Raw genomic sequence first — 21,988 nt, 5'->3', positions numbered from 1 at the left:
TACGCATATATTTATATGGTACATCAATGCAGGACCCGTCAGGAGCAGGAAATTAACTGAAACACTATGGAAGACTTTATGAATTGCATTTCAATGAATGCCCTGAAATTGACAAGAGTTTGGATGAAATTGGCCCCAACCATAATAAAATGGCCCTATTCATCATGACACAATAGACAAGAACAGTTTCAACTTTTTTTACTTGAAATGTGAGTTTACACAGGGAAACTGAATGTCATGTAGGTGGGTTAAAAAAATAAAAATCATTATGAAAAAACAAATCACACAAAATGGTGTGGCATGTCTTCGCAAATATAGCCCAAGCGTTCCACTAAATCCAAACCTTGACATACAGAGGCACCTCGCTCTTAAATAGTTTCATTTAAAGAATGAGAGTAATTAGTTATAAATATCAAGGCGCATATACTTTTTCCAAAAGCAAGTATAAATGTATTGTTGATACAATTACAAAATTAACAAAAGTATATTAGCCTAAACAAAATCAAGCAGAAATGCAAAGACAAATTATATTGGCAAACCATGACACTGGCACGTGAGGATAAATGAACAGATAAAAAGCACATTCAAAATAATAGGCACTAGTTCATTAATTTATGGCACACTAATACCATCCCTATGAATCTCAGCACTCCTGATTTATTTTAAAGCACAATGGCAATGGCCACTAACCTATTGAACTTTTCCATTATAGTTTTATTTACGATATTAGGATCATTGATTCCATCTTGACATAACATACACTGACAATATTGTTGCAGGTTTTAAATGAACTACATCAAGCCTTTGCTGCATGCTCAGGTCTCATGGCTACAAGGGTTGGATTTGATATATTTTACTTGCAATGACATATTAATCTAATGGTGGAAAGCAATAGAATTAACTAACCAAACCAGAAGTAGATCTGGATTGAGATTGTGACTACTGCTATTGACTGGCGCAGTTCAACATCACTAGCCAGCCCTGAAACAGATGTGATAGTCGATACAGGTTAAACCATAGTTATGGTTAGGTCTGGGATGGGGCTTTGGCCTGTTTCTACCAGTCACCTGTGTTCTCAACATAAAAACATCAACACTCAAATATCCTGTTATGAAACCATCTAAAAATACTTTGGAGAATTAGCTTTGCAGTAGAGGTTTTGAATTTTTTTTCAAATAATAATAATAAAAAAAATATTCAAATCAATAGAAAACAAATACTGAATATGGATATTTGGAAAATGAACTCTTTAAATAATGATTTGAATAAATAATGTCAAACATTTCAATACATTCTAGTTCATTCACAAGAGGAAAAAACTGATTTTTGACAAGACTTTGTAAAATGTTCACAATTCTTTAACATTAAGGGAACATTTTACCTGCACAGCATCATCATCATCATAGAGATCTCTGACAAAGGCATCTGTTGAGAACAGACTGCAAAAAGAGAAATGTGTACAAACACTTCAACCTGAGGGAGGTGAAAAAATAGAGAGTGAGAGAAGCATTTTGTGAAGACTTATTGACTGATTGCTGAACAGACACACTGAGGCAGATGAGAGTGCCCTCTGGTGGCACTGGGATGCTGGAGCTCAGCTGGTTTCTTTGGCATTCTCTCTAGGCTTCTGCCTCCCAGCCCTGCCTGGCCCCTTCAGATCCTCTCCACACAGATCCTCTCCACACAGATCCTCTCCACGCTGCTTCAGCTGTTCAGATCATGTTCCTCATGATAGTAAGACGAAAGACGAATTTGACTTTGTCTTTGTTATAGTTTATTCATGGTAAAAGTAATCTTGGTTGATAAAGTGCCGCATTGTAATGTTGGTCTGCCTCTTTGTGCTGATCAGAGGGCCACACAGTGCCCCATGCTGACCAGGCCAGCCTCAGTAGCAACCCTCCCTCCAGTTATCTCCTTCCCTTCCGCCATTGTAGGTCCGAGGGGCAGGTAGAGACCTGAGGAAGAGAAGAACCAGAGAAACAGATTAGTTCTGTGAGGCATTAGGCAAGACTAAAAAGGTCTGATACACCTGCAATCAACTGACAACTACACTTGCCTTGAAGCTGTGTGTAATGTGTGTACCTACCTGCGTACTGGCTGGGCCAGTTTGCTGCGAGGCACAGGGATGCCGCCGCCTCCCCCCCCCCCTCCTGCACTGGGCCGGGGCAGGCCGCTGCGTGCTGGGCCCAGGGAGCGTGTGGGGGTGGAGGCTCCAGAGCCAGGGGTAGACGTGGCCTTCACAGGTTGCCTCAGGGCCAGGGGAGACGGAGTGGCCGGGGTTCGCAGCTTACTGGGAGAAGGGACTGGATGAGCAGGAGACGGGTCAGTACAGTACACTATATTATGAACAGATGGAATAGAGGATGACACTTCACTACACACACAACAGAGATCTACATCACTCAGTGTTTCACCACTGAGCAATTAACAACAATGATCTGAGGCACATATGATACAAAAACAATATGTATGAAAAATAACATATGTAGACTATTACCTAATATGCATTCAGAAGAATTCTTTAAATAATTTGATAATGGAATTTTGCATTAAATTACAAGACCCATGAAACCAAGGAAAAGGAAACGATGACTGAAGATAAGAGGCCTTGTATTAAGTATTTACACAGACTACATAGTCCCACTATAGTTGATGTGTAGGATGGATGAGCACATGCCCTCCAGTGATAGGGAGGCTACAGATAATGCCACAACATTAAGACATCATGAAACCACAAACACAATATATAAAAGTTGGGAGCATGATCAGTGAATACTCACTGAAATCACCTTCTTCTCCAAAGCAACAGGAAAGATGGACTAAACAAAGATGAAGACAGGAGAGATTTGACTTCATTCAGAACAGCAGGAGAAAGTGCAATAGATGACATGGATGGAAAAAGATCTCTGGACTAAGAAGTCTTCTAGAGCCTATACTATCACATACTAACTACTAATACAAACCAATCCACAACCATTACCAAGAAGAGTTCGGGAGTGACTGCAGTGTGGTCAACCACATCAGCAGTGCCATCAGAAACTGATATGATCAGAAACAGCCTTGAGGTCTGTGAGCCCAAAGGCATTCCAGCAGGTTCTCCCCATCACCAGTAGGGGAGATAAGAGTTATCTGTTCCAGACAAGACCCAGCAACACCATGGAGACACTCAAACTTTCAAGACCACACTCCCGACCAGAAGCTGCCTACCTGACCATCCCAGAAAACAATTACTTGGCTGGAAAATTTTCTGGCACTTTATATTTGGTCGAGTGCATGCAGGTACGTCACACAGGCAGGCACACAGCCAACCAGTCACAGTAAAACACAAAATGCTTTACGTTTGGTAAAGAATGTGGTCGTGTGTATTACTGAGGATGTGTGAGTATATAGGAACCTTAACTCGTAAGGTGAATGATTCCAGGCATTGGCAGACTTTTACCTCGCAGAGAAGAAGGGCTTTGGAGGTGCTGTTTGGGTTTCGGGGACTGTAAGGATCGAGGGGGAATTCCTGTTTGGGAGGAGCGAGGGGGAGTCGAGTACCGGGAGTGGAGTGGAGTGGAGGAGTGCTGGGCTACTGGGAGAAATGGAGATGACAGTTGGGGAGAGAGAGTCAGCCCTTACTCTGACCTGCTGTACTGTTACGGTTACTGGACCAGGGAAAGGAGATGATAGAGTTGAGCCAGGCAGCCAAAGAGGAAGGAGGGGTGTGTCAGTGAGGCAGTTCAGCCACTGTAAAAATCAGCCAAGCCTGGCTTAGTGAGTGTCATTCTCAGGCAAAGGTATAATAGCAGCCTGAAACACTAGGGGGTGCTGCAGTCAGACATTCACAGTCCAGAGAGACTGCCAGGGGTAAAGTACTGCCAGAGTAAAGCTGGGCCAACACTAGGCCAAACCACAGCCAGTGCCTCAGCAGAAAGAGAGGGGTGGGTGAAAGGCAGCACATGCTCTGCAGTCAGATAGAGAGGCAGGGATAGTGATGTCAATGCACACCACAACCAGAAGAAGCCCTGAAAGGTAAAGGAGATGACCCCTATTATCAGCCAGTGTCAAGAGCGAAACAATACAACAGTGATATAGTACAGGATAGTACAGAACATATGTATATTGCACATATAGTTCAAGTCAAAGGTTTGGACACACCCACTCATTCAAGAGTTTATTTATTTTTTACTATTTTCTACATTGTAGAATAATAGTGAAGACAAACTATGAAATGACACAAATGGAATCATGTAGTAACCAAAAAAATTGTTCAACAAATCAAAATATATTTTATATTTGAGATTCTTCAAAGTAGCCACCCTTTGCCTTTGACAGCTTTGCACACTCTTGGCATTCTCTCAACCAGCATCATGAGGTAGTCACCTGGAATATATTTCAATTAACAGGTGTGTTAATTAAAAGTTAATTGGTGGAATTTCCTTCCTTCTTAATGCATTTGAGCCAATCAGTTGTGTTGTGACAAGGTAGGGGTGGTATACAGAAGATCGCCCTATTTGGTAAAAGACAGTCTTACTTTAAGACATAAAGGTCAGTCAATCCGAAAAATTTCAGGTCGCAAAAAAAAACATCAAGCTCTATGATGAAACTGGCTCTCATGAGGACCGCCACAGAAAAGGAAGACCCAGAGTTACCTCTGCTGCAGAGGATAAGTTCATTAGAGTTACCAGCCTCCGAAATTACACAGACTTAAAGTAACAGACACATCTCAACATCAACTGTTCAGAGTAGACTGTGTGAATCAGGCCTTCATGGTCGAATTCCTGCAAAGAAACCACTACTAAAGGACACCAATAATAAGAAGAAATGTGCTTGGGCCAAGAAACACGAGCAATGGACATTATATGGGTGGAAATCTGTCCTTTGGTTTGATGAGTCCGAATTTGAGATTTTTGATTCCAACCGCCGTGTCTTTGTGAGACACAGAGTAGGTAAACGGATGATCTCCGCATGTGTGGTTCCCATCGTGATGCATGGAGGAGGAGGAGGTGTGATGGTGCTTTGCTGGTGACACTGTCTGATTTATTTAGAATTCAAGGCATACTTAACCAGCATGGCTACCACAGCATTCTGCAGCGATACGCCAACCATCTAGTTAGCGCTTAGTGGAACTATAATTTGTTTTTCAACAGGACAGTAACCCAACACACCTCCAGGCTGTGTGAGGGCTATTTGACCAAGAAGGAGAGTGATGAGTCCTGCATCAGATGATCTGGCCTCCACAATCACCCGACCTCAACCCACTTGGGATGGTTTGGAACGCAGAGTGAAGGAAAAACAGCCAACAAGGGTTCAGCATATGTGGAAACTCCTTCAAGACTGTTGGAAAAGCATTCCAGGTGAAGCTGGTTGAGAGAATGCCAAGAGTGTGCAAAGCTGTCATCAAGGCAAAGGGTGACTACTTTGAAGAATCTCAAATATATTTTGATTTGTTTAACACTTTTGGTTACTACATGATTCCATATGTTATTTCATAGTTTTGATATCTTCACTATTATTCTACAATGTAGAAAACATTAAAAATGAAGAAAAACCCTTGAATGAGTAGGTGCGATTAGGCAGTAAGAGATTTTAACTATGAGAATTCAGTTGGTGGTGATATCAAAATAACATTCAGTGTTTTATTCAGTTCTCTCTGCATTCTAAATCCTCACAATAATCTACTTTTAAATTTGGATTCTAATTGATTTGGATAAAAAGGAGAAGAGTGCACGGAAGGAAAAATTATTCAAATAGTGAAATGAATCAAAAGGAGAGAGAATCCCAAACCATCAAAGCCAAGACAGTACAAAGCAAGAGGTTTAATAAGGGGGAGCGAGAGGGATGTATGGTATACCCACTCACACACTGACTAGCTACAACATCACCAAACTACAACACTACACATTATTCCTTTCATAACATTACTGATGTTGAATATGCTTGAGAAACAAAAGTTATGTCAATATACAAGAGAGAATAATATGAAAATGACAGACTGTCTCAGATTGCTATTACCGAGTGAACACGCGAAATGATAAACATTGTGTATGTGTGTTTAGTACTCACTGGCTGACTGACTGACTGCCTGGTGTCTGGGTGAGCCTCCGTTTGGCACTTGCAGGTTGGACTCAAAGCTCCTGCTGTTCCTCACGGGCTCTGGGCCCTGCTGGGCCACGTTGGAGCGGGTCAAGTTAGGAAGACTCCGCCTCAGCTTCTCTACAAATAACACAACAAAGGAAAACAACTGAAAACAGGACTGGACAACTACGCAATGGCCCAGAGTTACACATGACCTTTGACCAGCAGTGGTCCTAATTTGAATCAGAATATATAATTGAATCATGTAATTTGTCCTTCAGATAACTATGAACAAAACCATTTCCCCTCTAGTCTCTCAATCCTCAGGAAGGAGTCCTGAGGTGTAGTGAACCAGTGTCTCCTTACCTTCGTTCTTCACCACGTTGGTCTGCAGGTCTTGGGGGGTGTGGCTTTGCAGGGAGTGACGTGGTGCTTGCAGCCGGCTGATGATTGGCTGCGGGGAGCCTCGGCTGTGGGGGTGGCTGTACTCCAGGGAGCGTGCGGGGGAGCGGGAGCGGGGGGAGTTTCTAGGGGAGGCGTGAGGGGAGTGTCTGGGGGAGGGGGAAAAGCGGTTTGAGGGGATGTGGAAGGCGGGGTGTACGGCCTCCTCATCGTCCTCTAGACTGTGGGCGTCCAGCTCCTGGTCACTGAAGGTGCTGCGTCTCAGAGAGTGGCAGGACGAACCAGAGCTTCGTCTGGACGCTGTGGCATAGTCCTGCCGAAGACCTGGAAACACAGACGGTTAGACATACATCGCTCGTAGTGTGTACTGAGAAAGACAGTATAAACACACAGCATCTCTGACAGGTGGGGAAATGTTTTCCCCGGACAAACAGACAGAGTTAGAAGATGGTACGTACTCTCCTCCTGCATGCGAGCCAGGATTTGGACATCAGTGACATCGTTGAGCTTGTATGTGGTGGAGGATCCTACAGAGTCCTCGTCCATCTCTGAGGTGCTCAGCTCACTGTCTATTGAAGACTGAGGGCTGACCGCCGGGGGGTTCCTTTCTCTCTCTACTGAGCCACCACGCTGCTGCTGGTGAGCTGCTGGGACACACATATTAGGTGTTCATACTGGTCCAACACACACACACACACCTGTAGGTCTAAACCAAGCTGTCAACTAAAGTTTATGTTTTAACATAAAGAAGAAGAGAGAGGGCCACAGAAGGAGAGTTAAAGACAGGCTTTATATGCCAGTGTACAGTACCCTGGTTGACGGGTGGCATCAGCTGCTGTCTGACGATGGGCACCCTGCTGGGGGTGGAGGAGGGGGAGTTGAAGCCACTGCTGTAGGGGCTGTTAGCTGTGTTTGTGCAGTATGGGCTTCCGTAGTTCACCTGCGGACTGTAGGGACTTCCATACAGGCTCCTACGCTTGTTTGCTGTGGAGAGAATTCAAATAAAAGTTTATTGGTCAAGTGCACCAATTTTCAGGTGTTATGGCTGGTGCAGCAAAATGCTTATGTTACTAGGCACCAAACAGTGCATTAGAATGTCTCACAAATACAATGGAAATAATACATAAATAAGAATTGCCATAAACATACTGTGATAAAGCCTATATCTTCATCACATAAGGGACTGTTGTACAGCCATCAAGCTACATCGTAATAACCAATCATTCACTGAGATAATATCTTACATGGGAAGTCATTACCGGTTGCCCCCTCACAAGCTGCATTATACCAACCACTGACACAAACACTAATGTGCACAGTACACAGTCACACACATGTTCTGAGTCCTCTCCTCTGTAGTGTGTTGACAGTGGTGCATATTCTAGAGTCACTTAAAACACATGGCAGGCGTGGGCGTCTTTATGACGGACTGGAGAAAGAGTTAACAATACGGCCTATTCAACTCAGTAATACACAGTGAGAGCAGCACTGTGATATCTATCCAGCTCTCCACAGAGACTCTATTCAACCAGTCAGTCAGTCAGTCCCAGGGAGGCAGACTCACCATGGACCCTCCCTTAGCTGAGTCATTAGACCAGGCCTGGCTGGCTGGCTGGCTGGCTGGCTGCTCTGACAGAGATACAACGCATTAGCCAATAGCCATTACTGTTGTTGACTGTTGTACTGCAGCCCCACTCGGCTCAGCCCGCAGTGCTGCATACACTCCAATCTCCAGAGCCACTCGTTTGCTCATCACTCTCTCTCCCTTCTTCCCCTGTCTAGATGTGTTTACACAGCTGGGTGGTGACTGGAAAGTAGCCTTTAATGATCAACTCGCTCTCCTTTCTGTTTGAGTTTATTTTGACAGGGACAGTGCACAATAATCAACGTTTCAGTAAAAGTGCCAGTTTTAGCCAGCCGGCTAATTTTTAAAAACACTTACAATACAGACAAACAATGAGCAGTGAGCACATGCAGCGCAACGTAGAACACGCAACACATTCTCTCCATCGCTCTCTTACCCTCTCTCTCAAAATAACATGTCCACTCAACTCACTCACTTCCTTAGAGATCAGCCACTGAGGAATACTAGGATCACAACAACATGCCACAACCCCAGAACCACCTGCACACTTAGGCCTTAACCAGGGACACAAGTACTCTTCTGCAGACTTACACACTTCTTGATCACTTTGTCCTCTGTGGATTCGCAGATAAGGTCATAAGTGTCTAACATATCTAAAACAGTGACCTCAACAGAGACAAACGTGTCTGTAGTACAGATTATGTCCAAACTCCTAGTGCTGATAGAGCTAGTTATAGCTGAGATATGTTGTGTTATGATCAACAGTATACCTATAGGCCTACAGGATACAGGTCCTCAGTCCGAGAGAGCTGATAAGGATCTAACACAGTGAGCTACCAGCCTCTGAGTTGCACCTCCATGGGTCTGTGTCATCTGTGACCCAGAACACAACCCCTGGCAACGCATTGTTGAGGTCAACCTCTGGTGGTCCCAAAGGGGAGATTACTGCAGCTACAAACCACAAGGACAGAGTTTCAGAGGATGCATTCAGAGCTGTTCCCCATGTATCCAATGGTGCCAGGCTAGGCAGGGGTGAATGAGTTAAGAGCTAGGAGGGGATTAGATGGAACAGTAAATCAGTAGGAGTAACAGACAGTCAGACTGCTGGCTCCCTCTCAGCAGGGATCTGCAGCACTGGGACAAATTAAAATAGTGTTGTCCTAAAATACTGTACTAAAACAAACCATGCAAAAAAAAAAAAAAAAAAATATCCCAGAAACCTAAATAATGGTTAACATTTATATACCTGTCATACAGAGGTGCTTAATCAACATTTAACACTTGCTTCCTCCATGCTAAAACCATCCCATAACACTACTAAGTTGAGGAAATGCAGGAAAGCTACTAAGGAGTAGGGTTGCAAAGGGTCAGAAACTTTCCATGGGAAGTTAAGGCCGGGAATTTTGCTTAAATAAAAAACAAAATTAAGTTGTTTTTTTTGGGGGGGGGGGGATACACGTAAGGCAATTCTAAGTCTTGTGGCATATTTTGGTTAAACTATCCCCAATTCAATGGAATTGCAACCCTCTGCATGCACAGTGCATTCTTCCATCACATGTACAGCTGATTCTCAAGATCTTGCACACTAATGAGATGCTATTGAGCCCACACTATTACACTGTCTGGGCCAAGGACTACATGCTTTCTGGTAAGTTGATTACAATACTGGGTGGGGTGAATACATTTTATATGACATTTGTTAACTAGTAAATAGTAGCCTACAGCGAAGTGTGTTTAAGTCATTTCTAACAATTTCTGCTAGTTAGTTTTTGCTACCATGTGGGTTTTAACTTACATTTACATTTACATTTAAGTCATTTAGCAGACGCTCTTATCCAGAGCGACTTACAAAATGGTGCATTCACCTTATGATATCCAGTGGAACAACCACTTTACAATAGTGCATCTAAATCTTTTAAGGGGGGGGGGGGGTTAGAAGGATTACTTTATCCTTTTTAACTTGCTTGACCCTGATAACTGAGGAGTGTTAATTCACCTGTTTCCATACACGTTTCATTTTAAAACATTTATCTTACAAAAGGAGTTGTTCAATCTAACTACACTGCTGAAAAAAAGTGTGTATATATATATATATATATATATATTTTTTTTTTACACTTACTTCCTAATCTTTACAGGAAAATGCCACGGGCACTACCTGATGTGTGGAGACATTTCACTGCAGCTAATGTAGAAGGAAAAGCTGTGTACATTTGCAAATACTGTGTCAAATCATACACTACCGTTCAAAAGCTTGGGGTCACTTAGAAATGTCCTTGTTTTTGAAAGAAAAGTACATTTTTTGTCCATTAACATAAAATCGATCAGAAATACAGTGTAGACATTGTTAATGTTGTAAATGACTATTGTAGCTGGAAACATCAGATGTTTTATGGAATATCTACATCATCGGTGTCATTGGTGTTAAAGTCGAGTTGCAAGTCATCATATTTGTGACTCGAGTCTGATTCGAGTCCAAGTCATGTGACTCGAGTCCACAGCTCTGCATAGGCGTACAGAGGCCCATTATCGGCAACCATCACTCCTGTGTTCCAATGGCACGTTGTGTTAGCTAATCCAAGTTCATAATTTTAAAAAGGCTTATTGATCATTAGAAAACCCTTTTGCAATTATGTTAGCACAGCTGAAAACTGTTGTCCTGATTAAAGAAGCAATAAAACTGTCCATCTTTAGACTAGTTGAGTATCTGGAGCGTCAGCATTTGTGGGTTCGATTACAGGCTCAAAATGAAACAAAGAACTTTCTTCTGAAACTCGTCAGTCTATTCCATGCGAGAACTTGCCAAGAAATTGAAGATCTCGTACAACGCTGTGTACTACTCCCTTCACAGAACAGCGCAAACTGGCTCTAACCAGGTTAGAAAGAGGAGTGGGAGGCCCCGGTGCACAACTGAGCAAGAGGACAAGTACATTAGTGTCCAGTTTGAGGAACAGACGCCTCACAAGTCCTCAACTGGCAGCTTCATTAAATAGTACCCGCAAAACACCAGTCTCAATGTCAACAGTGAAGAGGCGACTCCGGGATGCTGGCCTTCTAGGCAGAGTTACTGGTGTTTTGCAAAAGGGATAAATTATCCTTTTAAAATTATAAACTTGAATTAGCTAACACAACGTGCCATTGGAACACCGGAGTGATGGTTGCTGATAATGGGCCTCTGTACGCCTACGTAGATATTCCATAAAGAATGTAAAAAAAAAAAAAAAAGCAGTTTCCAGCTAAAATAGTCGTTTACGACATTAACAATGTATACACTGTATTTCTGATCAATTTTATGTTATTTTAATGGACATAAAAATGTGCTTTTCTTTCAAAAACAAGGACATTACTAAGTGACCCCAAACTTTTGAACGGTAATGTATGTGAAGAATGCAACAAAGATGCAGAATCATCTGGCCAAGTGCATAAAGTTCCCTCAGCGCTCACAACAAGCAACCTCTGACAAAAGTCCCTCTACTTCTATTCGAGGTGAAAATGATGAATCAGACACCTTATCGATAGCAACAGCTCATGGTCCTCCTGGAATCAGAAGTTTTTTTGACTCAATGGAGGAACATAGACAGAGAAATGCTGATGAATGTCTTGCTCGAGCTGTGGTTGCAACTGGTTCACCTCTGATGCTCACAGGCAATGTGTATTGGAAGAGATTTCTGAATGTTCTTCGCCCAGCATGCACCCCTCCAAGCAGACATGATTTATCTACTCATTTGCTGGATGCAGAGTTCAACAGAGTTCAAGTGAAGGTCAAGCAAATCATAGAGAAAGCAGACTGTATTGCAATTATCTCTGATGGCTGGTTGAATGTTTGTGGGCAAGGAATAATTAACTACATCATCTCCACCCCTCAACCAGTATTCTACAAGAGCACAGACACAAGGGACAACAGACACACAGGACTCCACATTGCAGATGAGCTGAAGGCAGTCGTCAATGAGCTTGGACCACAGAAGGTATTTGCACTGGTGACAAACAATGCTGCGAACATGAAGGCTGGTTGGTCTAAGGTGGAGGAGTCCTAACCTCACATCACACCCATTGGTTTTGCTGCTCATGCATTGAATCTGCTCCTCAAGGACATCGTGGCACTGAAAACAATGGATACACTCTACAAGAGACCCAAGGAAATGGTTAGGTATGTGAAGGGTCATCAAGTTATAGCAGCAATCTATCTCACCAAGCAAAGTGAGAAGAATAAGAGCACCACATTGAAGCTACCCAGCAACACCCATTGGGGAGGGGAAGGAGTGTCTCCAAAAAAATGGCCATATCACAGTCTGCCGATATGGACCGCACCATCAACAGGATCCTCCTGGATGATGTATTTTGGGAGAGAGTGGTAAGCAGCCTGAAACCTATAGCAGTACCCACTGCACGGATTGAGGAAGACAATGCCATCCAATCTTATGTTCAGAATCTGCTTGCAGATGTAAGAGAAGAAATCCGTACTGCCCTGCCCACTTCACTGTTGCGCCAAGCAGAGGAAACTGCAGTTCTGAAATACATCAAAAGCGTGAAGACTTCTGCCTGAAGCCCATACACGCTGCAGTGTACATGTTGGACCCCAATTACGCTGGCAAGAGCATCCTGTCTGGTGCAGAGATCAACAAGGCCTATGGTGTCATCACCACCGTGTCTCGCCACCTTGGCCTGGATGAGGGCAAGGTTCTTGGCAGTCTGGCGATGTACACTTCCAAGTAAGGGCTTTGGCATGGAGATGCAATATGGCAGTCGTGCCAACATATCTCATCAGCCACCTGGTGGAAGGGACTTTGTGGATCTGAGGCTCTTTCGCCTGTTGCCTCCATCATACTCTAAATCCCACCAACATCAGCCGCCTCAGAGCGCAACTGGTCCTTGTTTGGGAACACACACCAAAGCACACAACAGGCTGACCAATACAAGGGTTGACAAATTTGTGGCCATCCGGGCCAATTTGGGGCTTTTTGAGCCTGACAACGAGCCATCCTCAACAAGGTTGGAAAGTAACAGTGAAGATGAGGCCTCAGAGTCTGATGTTCAAGAGGGGGACATTGAGGAGGTCCAGGGAGAAGACATGGAAGCCTGACAGGAAGACAACCAAAGCTTTAGTTTCTAGACTATCATTTTACAGAAGTATGTTGAAAACGTTATTGGGAGATGTGATGGATCATTCAATATTCCTTTTCTTTTGTTGTTCAGTGAAATCATCCCATGTGAAGAGTCAACTCATTTAATTAAAGTTCATTTTACATTTCTATTGGAAGGATTTAATAATTTGCAATTATGTCTACTTATGATAAGGTAAAAAGGTTTATGTTTCTGTCTCCATATGATATGGTAAATATATCCAATGCAAAAAACATCTACATTTAAATGGTATTAATATTAATTCCCATATATTCCCGTTAATTCTCATGGAAAGTTTCCATCTGTGAATATTCCCCAAAATGTGCAACCCTATTCAGGAGTATAACCACTAGTGATGATGGGGGGGCGGGAATCGCTAGTTACATGTCGGGATATTATTTTTGACAATATATCGTATATTTTTGACAATATCACAATATTATTTTTGTGCTAGTTGGCTGTACTTGCACCACAACTCAATTTTTCCTTCATAGATTGGCTCCCTATTTAAAAAGATTAAGAACAATTTGTTTTCAGCACTTTAATTTCCCTGACTGATCAAAACACATTTTCTCATGGCTCTCTCTTGTCCCTCTGCAATAGACACATTGTGGGTAACATGTCTGGAACATTGAATAGCAATTGATAGCGAAGTATCGTGAGGTCCCTGGCAATTCCCAGCCCTAATAACCACTATTTCCATTCATTTTTAGCCAAGAGACAAGCAGTAATAAAAGCTCTTTCCCAGCTAATGGTTTGACTGCAGAACCTCCAGTTTCCACTGGAATTAGCTTAGACAACATAAAGCCTGTAACCAACAGGAAAAAAAAGGATTGTTCGGTATAATTAAACAGCTAAGCTAGACAAAGAAAATGTAAACAATACTTTGCATTGAAGCCTCCTTAAAGTGAAAAAGAAAAGGTTCTTGAGACGGACTGGGACAGCTACACTACATGGCTAAAAGTAGGTGGACAACCATTCAAATGAGTGGATTTGGCTATTTCAGCCACACCTGTTGCTGACAGGTGTATAAAATCGAGCACACAGCCATGCAATCTCCATAGAGAAACATTATCAGTAGAATGACCCGAACTGAAGAGCTCAGTGACTTTCAATGTGGCATCATAGTGATGACACCTTTCCAACAACTCAGTTCCTCAAATTTCTGCCCTGCAACATCTGCCCCAGTCAACTGTTATTGTGAAGTGGAAACATATAGGAGCAAAAACGTCTCAGCCGCGAAGTGGTAGGACACACATGGTCACAGAACAGGACTGCCGAGAGCTTAAGTGCGTAGCGAAAATCGTCTGTCCTCAGTTGCAACACTCACTACCGAGTTCCAAACTGCCTCTGGAAGCAATGGCAGCACAATAACTGTTAGTTGGGAGCTTCATGAAATGGGTTTCCATGGCCGAGCAGCCGCACACAAGACTAAGATCACCATGCGCAATGCCAAGTGTCGGTTGGAGTGATGTAAAGCTCTCCGCCTTTGGACTCTCGAGCAGTGGAAACACGTTCTCTGGAGTGATGCATGCTTCACCATCTGGCTGTCCAAAGGACTAATCTGGGTTTGGCGGATGCCAGGAGAACGCTACCTGCCCGAATGCAGTACCAACTGTCAAGTTTGGTGGAGGAGGGGCTGTTTTTCATGGTTCAGGCTAGGTCCCTTAGTTCCAGTGAAGGGAAATCTTAACACTACAGCATATAATGACATTATAGACAATTCTGTGCTTCCAACACTTTGTGGCAACAGTTTGGGGAAGGCCCTTTCCTGTTTCAGCATGACAATGCCCCCTTGCACAAAGCAAGGTCCATACAGAAATGGTTTATCGAGATTGGTGTGGAAGAACTTGACTGGCCTGCACAGAGCCCCCACCTCATCCCCATCGAACGCCTTTGGGATGAATTGGAACGGCAACTGCGAGCGAGGCCTAACCGCCCAACATCAGTGCCAACCTCACTAATGCTCTTGTAAGCAAGTCCATGCAGCAATGTTCCAACATCTAGAGGAAAGTCTTCCTAGAAGAGTGGAGGCTGTTACAGCAGCAAAGGGGGGAATCAAGTCCATATTAATGCCCATGATTTTGGAATGTTCAAAGAGCAGGTGTCCACATACTGTAGCTCTTAGCATTTCACATGAGGAGCAGGCAACATAATTGTGTGGCTCAGGGAGAGAAAGGAAAAAACAATCAGGGGAGAGAGATTAACAAGTGAAAGAACATGACCTAGAGAAGGCGGGGATATCCAATTCATTATAGCTTAAGTACTGAAACTACATGTTAGGGCGAGCATGGCTGGATAGGCCAGCTATCAGCCTGGGGTTAGGGACTGACTTTCTGCTGTAGAGAAGAACTGGACTGAATCTGTGGACAGTTTTCAAAGCACAGTTCTACATGGGCTACATTCTGAATATAGCCCAGCATGACAGGTCTGGTACTGGCAGTGTAGTCCCTTTCTGGGCCATGCTTCCAGTTGTATAATGTTATAACAACGACCAGAATCTACTTTTGCAGAATTTCACAGGGACATTGAAGGCTCAAACCTCTGAAAGGATTTTCCAGAAAGCATTGAATATAATCTTATGATGTGGTCCAAATCCACGACCAAGCTGTGTATTACATTAGTCATGAGCCAGACGCCATGCCCTGCTCGGTCCTTCACCAGAACAAACACAATCCTCACACGACGCCATGGGAAAGAGAGAGGGGTGTGGTAGAAAGGAGCCAGCAGCCATAAAGGAGCTGAGGAGCCCACAAACAGTACAACCACACAAGATGCATAGTACACGCTTAGGCCCGCTCTGCTTGTCATGTGGTTGACGTGCAGTCATGTCTGACAGCTGTCTACCTCTTCTTCCCTCAGGTATAGGCAGATAGAACCCAGTCACCAGGTGGGTGAACCCTTGTTAAAGGTAGAAAACGACGTTGTGACGAGCAGCACTGCAGAGATTGAGATGAGTTTGGTGCAAGACTTCTCTCTCACACAGTATCTGCGCATGTGCACGGGTGTGCTTCACGCTGTTTGCAGCGTGGTAGCCAGGGCACCAAAACAGCGGAGAAGTTGAGCCTTGCGGCACATCATGTGCTCACTAACAGATCATGTGACTTGTATCTGCTCTGTGATAGGACAATAAAGACCGCAAGACCCATGGTTAGTGTAGGTTGTGGTGCTCTTTGAAACAGAAACTGACCGTAAAAACACGATTTCTCAACACAGAGGTTGAAACATACATAACTAATGGAAGCTACTTTAACGTACAAATAGTTTTGCTATCTCAGCAGTAATATCACCATGCGTTACAAGGATTGAGAATCCACTTCGGAACCCCTAGGTGCAGCCCTATAGCCTGCACTACTGTTTTCTGCTGGTTAACGCACACCTAAATAATAATGGGTCAACCAGTTGATCTGTAGAACTTCCCTTTGTCCTTGGAGTGAGGTAGAGATGGGGGGCACGGCAGTGACTGAAGCATTAGGTCATGTCCATACTTTATGGATGACATAATCCTCTCCTAACCTAGTATGATGATATCACCACCACCCATTCTCCCCCTCCCTCCATTGCTTCTGTGAATAGTAATACCCATTTAGTATGTTGTCACCCACCAGAGCCCCAGTCTCTTCTGATATAGTCTGAATTTAACTTCAGTGTACTATGCACATAAATCCACAGGAAGGGATGTGAGAACTGGTCAGGTGTTGACTCTGGATGACAGGACAGATACCCCATGAGGATGCTGTCTGTCCGTCCGCCTAGGGGTGTGTGACTGGAGTGTTTCTAGGGCTGTAACGATTATGGAATTTTGAGAAATGATTATTTGTCATAACTCTAATTTTAGTTGAATATTTTTTTGAGCTTGTAATGCATCTTTGTAAATTAACTAGGACATAATGAATACAAAACAGTTTTGGTGACCCCTGTGACCGCTGACAACTTTTGGAAATGAAGCTTCTCCTCCCGACCGTGCTGTTCTGCTCATACAATGATTACCAACTTTACCCACATCATGTAAAAATGAAAAACTGCTATTGGGTAAACTATATCTACTTGAATATGAAGTTGAATATGATATTTGTGCCAGCCTTAGGTGTTGCGTAACTACTATTGCCACCTGATCAGTGATCATTACTCAGAACACACAGGATTAGGGATAGCGATCTTCAGCAAAATATTGCTCAATACAATATGGGTGTTACATGAGCATACCTCCAAAAATGTAACCTATCTCACTTTAGCCGGGAGTATTTGGCACCTTGGTGTCCTGATTGAAGGGATTGTCTATTATTATCCCATAGGGCGGCGCACAATTGGCCCAGGATCGTCTGTTTTAGGGTTTGGCCGGGGTACGCCGTCATCGTAAATAGAAATGTGTTATTAACTGACTCGCCTAGTTAAATAAAAGGTTAAATAAATAAAATCTCTCATAATACGCAGAGGGAAACAGAAAGACACACACTCATACAGGCCATGATAATGCAGAAAACACTTTCATACAGCACATATGCCTACTACAAAACAAACGCATATTTGTCCTAGATGTGTGTATGCTTGTGTGGAAAAGAGGAGATAGAGAGGGAAGAAGAGAGGAGGAGAAGAGAGGGGAGAGGAACGAGGAAGGAGTAGAGAAGCATGGTGACAGTACCTGACATGGTGACGTCCAGTCTGTGGATGAGGGAGCGCTTGGCTGACTCCATATCAGGACTGGGATTGTCCAGAGCCTGGCGACACCACACAATGGGACTCAAGGCTTTCTGCAGTGGGCTGTTGAGCTTCGCCTCATACAGCCTGAAGGAACACAACACATTCATTTAACACACATACAATCAATGGACATCGCACACGAAATACAAGACATCCTCTTATCTAATACATGATGGTTGATGATACAGGTTTGGTGAGTGTTATAACCTGCTTAGGCCTATATCTCATCACAGTTGCTATGGCTGATACTTAGGCCTTATACTTTGACAGAGAAAGTGCCTCTACCAGGAAGAGGAATCTGAGTGAGCAACTGTGTGCTGTCTCAGCCACAGAGAAAAGCACTCGGATAACCACTGGACACAAACACCAAGGCCTACTATTAGAAAGATGTAGGCCAAGTCTACATATTTTGTACATTCTATAGGCAACTAAAAGTATGCCACAGAGGTTTCACCATAACATTTAAAGAATCAAAGTTCAACCAGATGTATAGGCCTATTGGGCCTACTCTAGTCATTAGGCCTAAATAATGCTGTGGATCCACATGGCTATGCCTTTACATAGTGCTTATAAGCCTAATTATCCTGTAAACGTGCATGGATGGATCATCCTAACTGTAACAGCAGGGTGGTGCTGTGCGGTTGTCAAACCGTTGCAAATCCTGTCTGATGCTAATTCAGGGATTATGGGAGTCAGTCTATGACCAGGACTGGCAAGTCCTCAGTTAGTAGTACTATGGGTAATCCTGTGTTTGTGTTAATCACCAGCCAGAGGAGAGGTGTGTGTGGGGATTGGGTTAGCGGGGCAATAGGGAACTGGTAGAGAGGCCATAGTAAACTTCTAGGTCCTTCTTCCTCATCCAAATATAGAAAATATAGTTTCTTGAACTGTAGTCGAAGACGTTTCTGTATCCAATGCATTCACATAGCAAACTCACACACTGAGCCAGGCTTGGGAAAGGCTCTTTTGCTCTGATCATGTTTTTAGGGGTTACCAGGGCCCATTCACAATTACTATCCAGACCATTGGAGGCTGCTGAGGGTTGGAATGAATGGCTCATAATAATGGCTGGAATGGAGTAAATGGAATGGTATCAAAAACATGGTTTTCATGTGTTTGATACCATTCCATTCCACCCCATTCCAGACATTATTATGAGCTGTCCTCCCCTCAGCAGTCTCTACTGATCCAGAGAGTCTGGCCATCATTAGTGACTTTCCTTTCTATAGCTGGACTCCTCTGATTCTTGACCTAAAGCACAACCCATTACCATCAAGAGGCCCATTATATGCCAATAAATAACATTCCTGAAACCGTACCATGGCATACAAGGGCCTATCTCTCAGAGAATGAGAGGAGGAGAGAGCTGGGCACTGACTGTCCTCATTATAGGCTAAAGCTTACTATGGCTCTAATAAAACTACATCTCATTTATAAACAGGGCTTATTTCACATCAGCTCTACAGTGAGGTCTCATCTCCCTGTAACTCTCTAAAACCGTTTGAGGGATTTCCTCAAGTTGGGATCAGCAGTGAGATGTGTGCAGCCTCACAAATCCAATCAAACATCTCCAGTTTCAAGGATTAGGCTACACTTCTAAAAGTGAATCTGTGTAAGGCCCTTACCCTATAACCCACAAATGCACAACAAACAATACATGATCCTGAAATTCCGTGTGGTGGTTGAAACTGTGGCTTGGCTGTCAAAACAATTTGGATACTATAACATTGTCAAAATCACATAGGGTCTAGTAGGCAATTACTTTCTCTCAACCTCTTTTCATACAATTATGGCTGGTGTGTGTCATTATTGGGAATCCTTCTAACAAAGAAGGTAACCATGGTTGTGGCTCTTGCACTTTCCCCATAGGCTTTGGCTGGGTAAACAACTTTCAATTTCACTGTGCACACTGCTCTCTTCCCACTACCATGACAGTTGTCTAACATATGTCACCAAAATAGTGCAACTGGCCAACATATGAACTGAACTTCCCTTATGCTGAAGACACTATATACTGTAGACTTAACGGATGACTACTAGTTTTTGTGGGTGATAATTTGACAATAAACAAGACAGCTAAAATGCAAATGTTATGATTAAGGCCTAATAATAAAGGGCTGTGATGAATTAAAGCACAGGAGCAACAACCACAGAACAATGAATGCCAAGTTTCACTAATATAATATTGAAGAGTATGTAATGTGACAAGTGCAGGGGGTGGTTTGACAGTTCCCACATGTGATCCCCTTTCCATTTGATTTTCATTCCAACCACCACCCCTCACTCACGCACTCACTCACTAATCAACAATGAACGACAGACAATCTGTCTGCAGTGTGTGTGATGACCTCAGTGGCTGTGGCCGGCTATTATTGTATTGAGAACATGACCATTCCTATGCTGCAATTTCAGCGAGGATTATTTCCCTCCCAGACGGTTGTCATCGTAGATAGCTAATGTCTGGAACAGCTGCGCTCGGCTTTTGAGGTGTCACATATATGGGCGTACAGGTACACTGGTTGACTGGTAGCCAAATGCATTAGGGCGTGCTGTGCGAGAACCCTCAAACTACTTGAATTGCAGATGGTGTAATCGTGTTGTATCACTCACCAGCTGTCTTGATCTTCGTTAAGACAATCCATGTCTTCGAGATCGAGGATTTCTACTTCATCCAATATAGAAGTTTCTGCTTCATCCATAAAACCCAGTGTTTCCCCTGCGTCAGTAAAATAGGAATTGGTGCCAGTAAAAGAGGTGGCAGCCGATGCCCCCTCGCCCTCATATGCTCTCCTGAAACTGATGCCATCATATGACAGTCTGGGGCTCAAACAACGGGAGTTTTCCAAAAGCCCTCCATACCCCGTTCCGCCGAACCCCACCCCAGGGAAGCCGGCCAGCCCCGCCGCTGAGGCGGCTGATAAGCGAGAGTCGTATCCTGCACTATGGGGTCTATGGTTCCCTGACACTGCTCCAGACGAAGACCGACTACGGAGCTGCTCGTTTTGTTGTTCGAGTTTCTTTACCAAGTCCTGTAGCTTCCGCACCTCCAAGTCCGCGTTGATGTTTGAGTTGATATCCTCCATAGCTAACGTCGGTTAGCGCCACCACCAGCAACACAAAATAAAAATGCCGCTGCTGTGTGGTCTTTCGTTTCCTATTTTTCGCTGGTGGTCACGATATGTTAGTCACAGTAAGCAATATTTAGGTGTTTACTGAAGACACTTTGGTGTTCAAATAAGTTATTGAGCTCATCGTCGTCATCTTCTCCAAATATTCATACAGACAGGCAGGGTTGAGGCCATTTTCGCTGTTCCCGTCACCAACTATGAAAGACCAACAGGCAAGGCTAGGTCACGTCATCACGTGAAACATCGGTAACGAGCACGTAACCAAGCTCGGGTTTACAGTATCGATAATACCGCACACTGTACTGAATGGACAGTATTGTGTGAGCTAAAATACAGTACAATGAAAGTATGGTGGTTTCAGCTAACTGCTGCTAAGTATCAGCTAACTTCTGCTAACACGTTGCTTATCAAGGATCTAGAATTCAGTTTTACTTTGCTCTCCAGAACCCAAGGCATTAAGGCATTCTGCCTTATCCCAATGGTTCTCAGCTAGAAGCACTGTTTACCGGTGGGACCATGTGAACTCCAATCCCCGACGCTCGTTTCAATAGTCATTGCTTGCTCTACGGTTTTGGAAAACATATGGTACTTATCTTTCATATCAGTGAGAATTCAAATAAAAAAAGATACTTACTCTATGTAGCAGATTTGCACAGCTATGTCTCCAGCCGACCAACAACACTACATTAGTCCCCTCCTCTACTCCCTGTTCACCCACGACTGCCGGCCAAGCACGACTCCAACACCATCATTAAGTCTGCTGACGACATGTAGGCCTGATCATCAACAATGATGAGACAGCCTATAGGGAGGAGGTCAGAGACCTGGCAGTATGGTGCCAGGACAACAACCTCTCCCTCAACGTGAGCAAGACAAAGGAGATGATCGTGGACTACAGGAAAAGGAGAGCCGAACGAGACTTTCAAGTTCCTTGGTGTCCACATCACAAACAAACTATCATGGTCCAAACATACCAAGAAAGTTGTGA

General features: G+C 43.7%; 1 protein-coding gene across 5 annotated transcripts; it reads right to left on the bottom strand.

Annotated features, from left to right (window-relative positions):
- Positions 1–182: 182 nt before the first annotated feature.
- On the bottom strand, positions 183–21,221 carry LOC106560256 (SLAIN motif-containing protein 2). 5 transcript variants are annotated; one of them, XM_082956919.1, is made up of 10 exons: positions 20,483–21,221; positions 17,814–17,956; positions 7,273–7,446; positions 6,921–7,106; positions 6,427–6,786; positions 6,049–6,198; positions 3,440–3,574; positions 2,781–2,819; positions 2,087–2,303; positions 183–1,955 (listed from the first exon to the last, which is right to left on the bottom strand). In XM_082956919.1, the coding sequence occupies exons 1-10, from the start codon at positions 20,953–20,955 to the stop codon at positions 1,886–1,888; spliced, it is 1,947 nt and encodes a 648-aa protein (XP_082813045.1). In that variant the 5' UTR covers positions 20,956–21,221; the 3' UTR covers positions 183–1,885. The 5 variants fall into 5 exon arrangements, with proteins under 5 accessions (XP_082813045.1, XP_082813047.1, XP_082813048.1 ...); XM_082956921.1 differs by having other exon boundaries at positions 3,440–3,571; XM_082956922.1 differs by lacking the exon at positions 2,781–2,819.
- Positions 21,222–21,988: the final 767 nt, after the last annotated feature.

The sequence above is a fragment of the Salmo salar genome, chromosome 10 (genome assembly GCF_965601325.2).
Source record: "Salmo salar chromosome 10, fSalSal1, whole genome shotgun sequence".
Classification (NCBI taxonomy): Eukaryota; Metazoa; Chordata; class Actinopteri; order Salmoniformes; family Salmonidae; genus Salmo; species Salmo salar.
Note: the sequence above shows the minus strand (reverse complement) of the source record. Positions and strands in the feature narration are given on the sequence as shown.

Bases quoted from the DNA above. Each gene is read 5' to 3' on its own strand.
- LOC106560256 (XM_082956919.1), bottom strand. From the start codon at position 20,955: ATGGAGGATATCAACTCAAACATCAACGCGGACTTGGAGGTGCGGAAG. The intron at 17,957-20,482 runs GTGAGTGATACA...GTGTTCCTTCAG, and splicing joins AACGAAGATCAAGACAGCTG to GCTGTATGAGGCGAAGCTCA. The intron at 7,447-17,813 runs GTACTGTCACCA...TTCTCTCCACAG, and splicing joins ACTGGACGTCACCATGTCAG to CAAACAAGCGTAGGAGCCTG.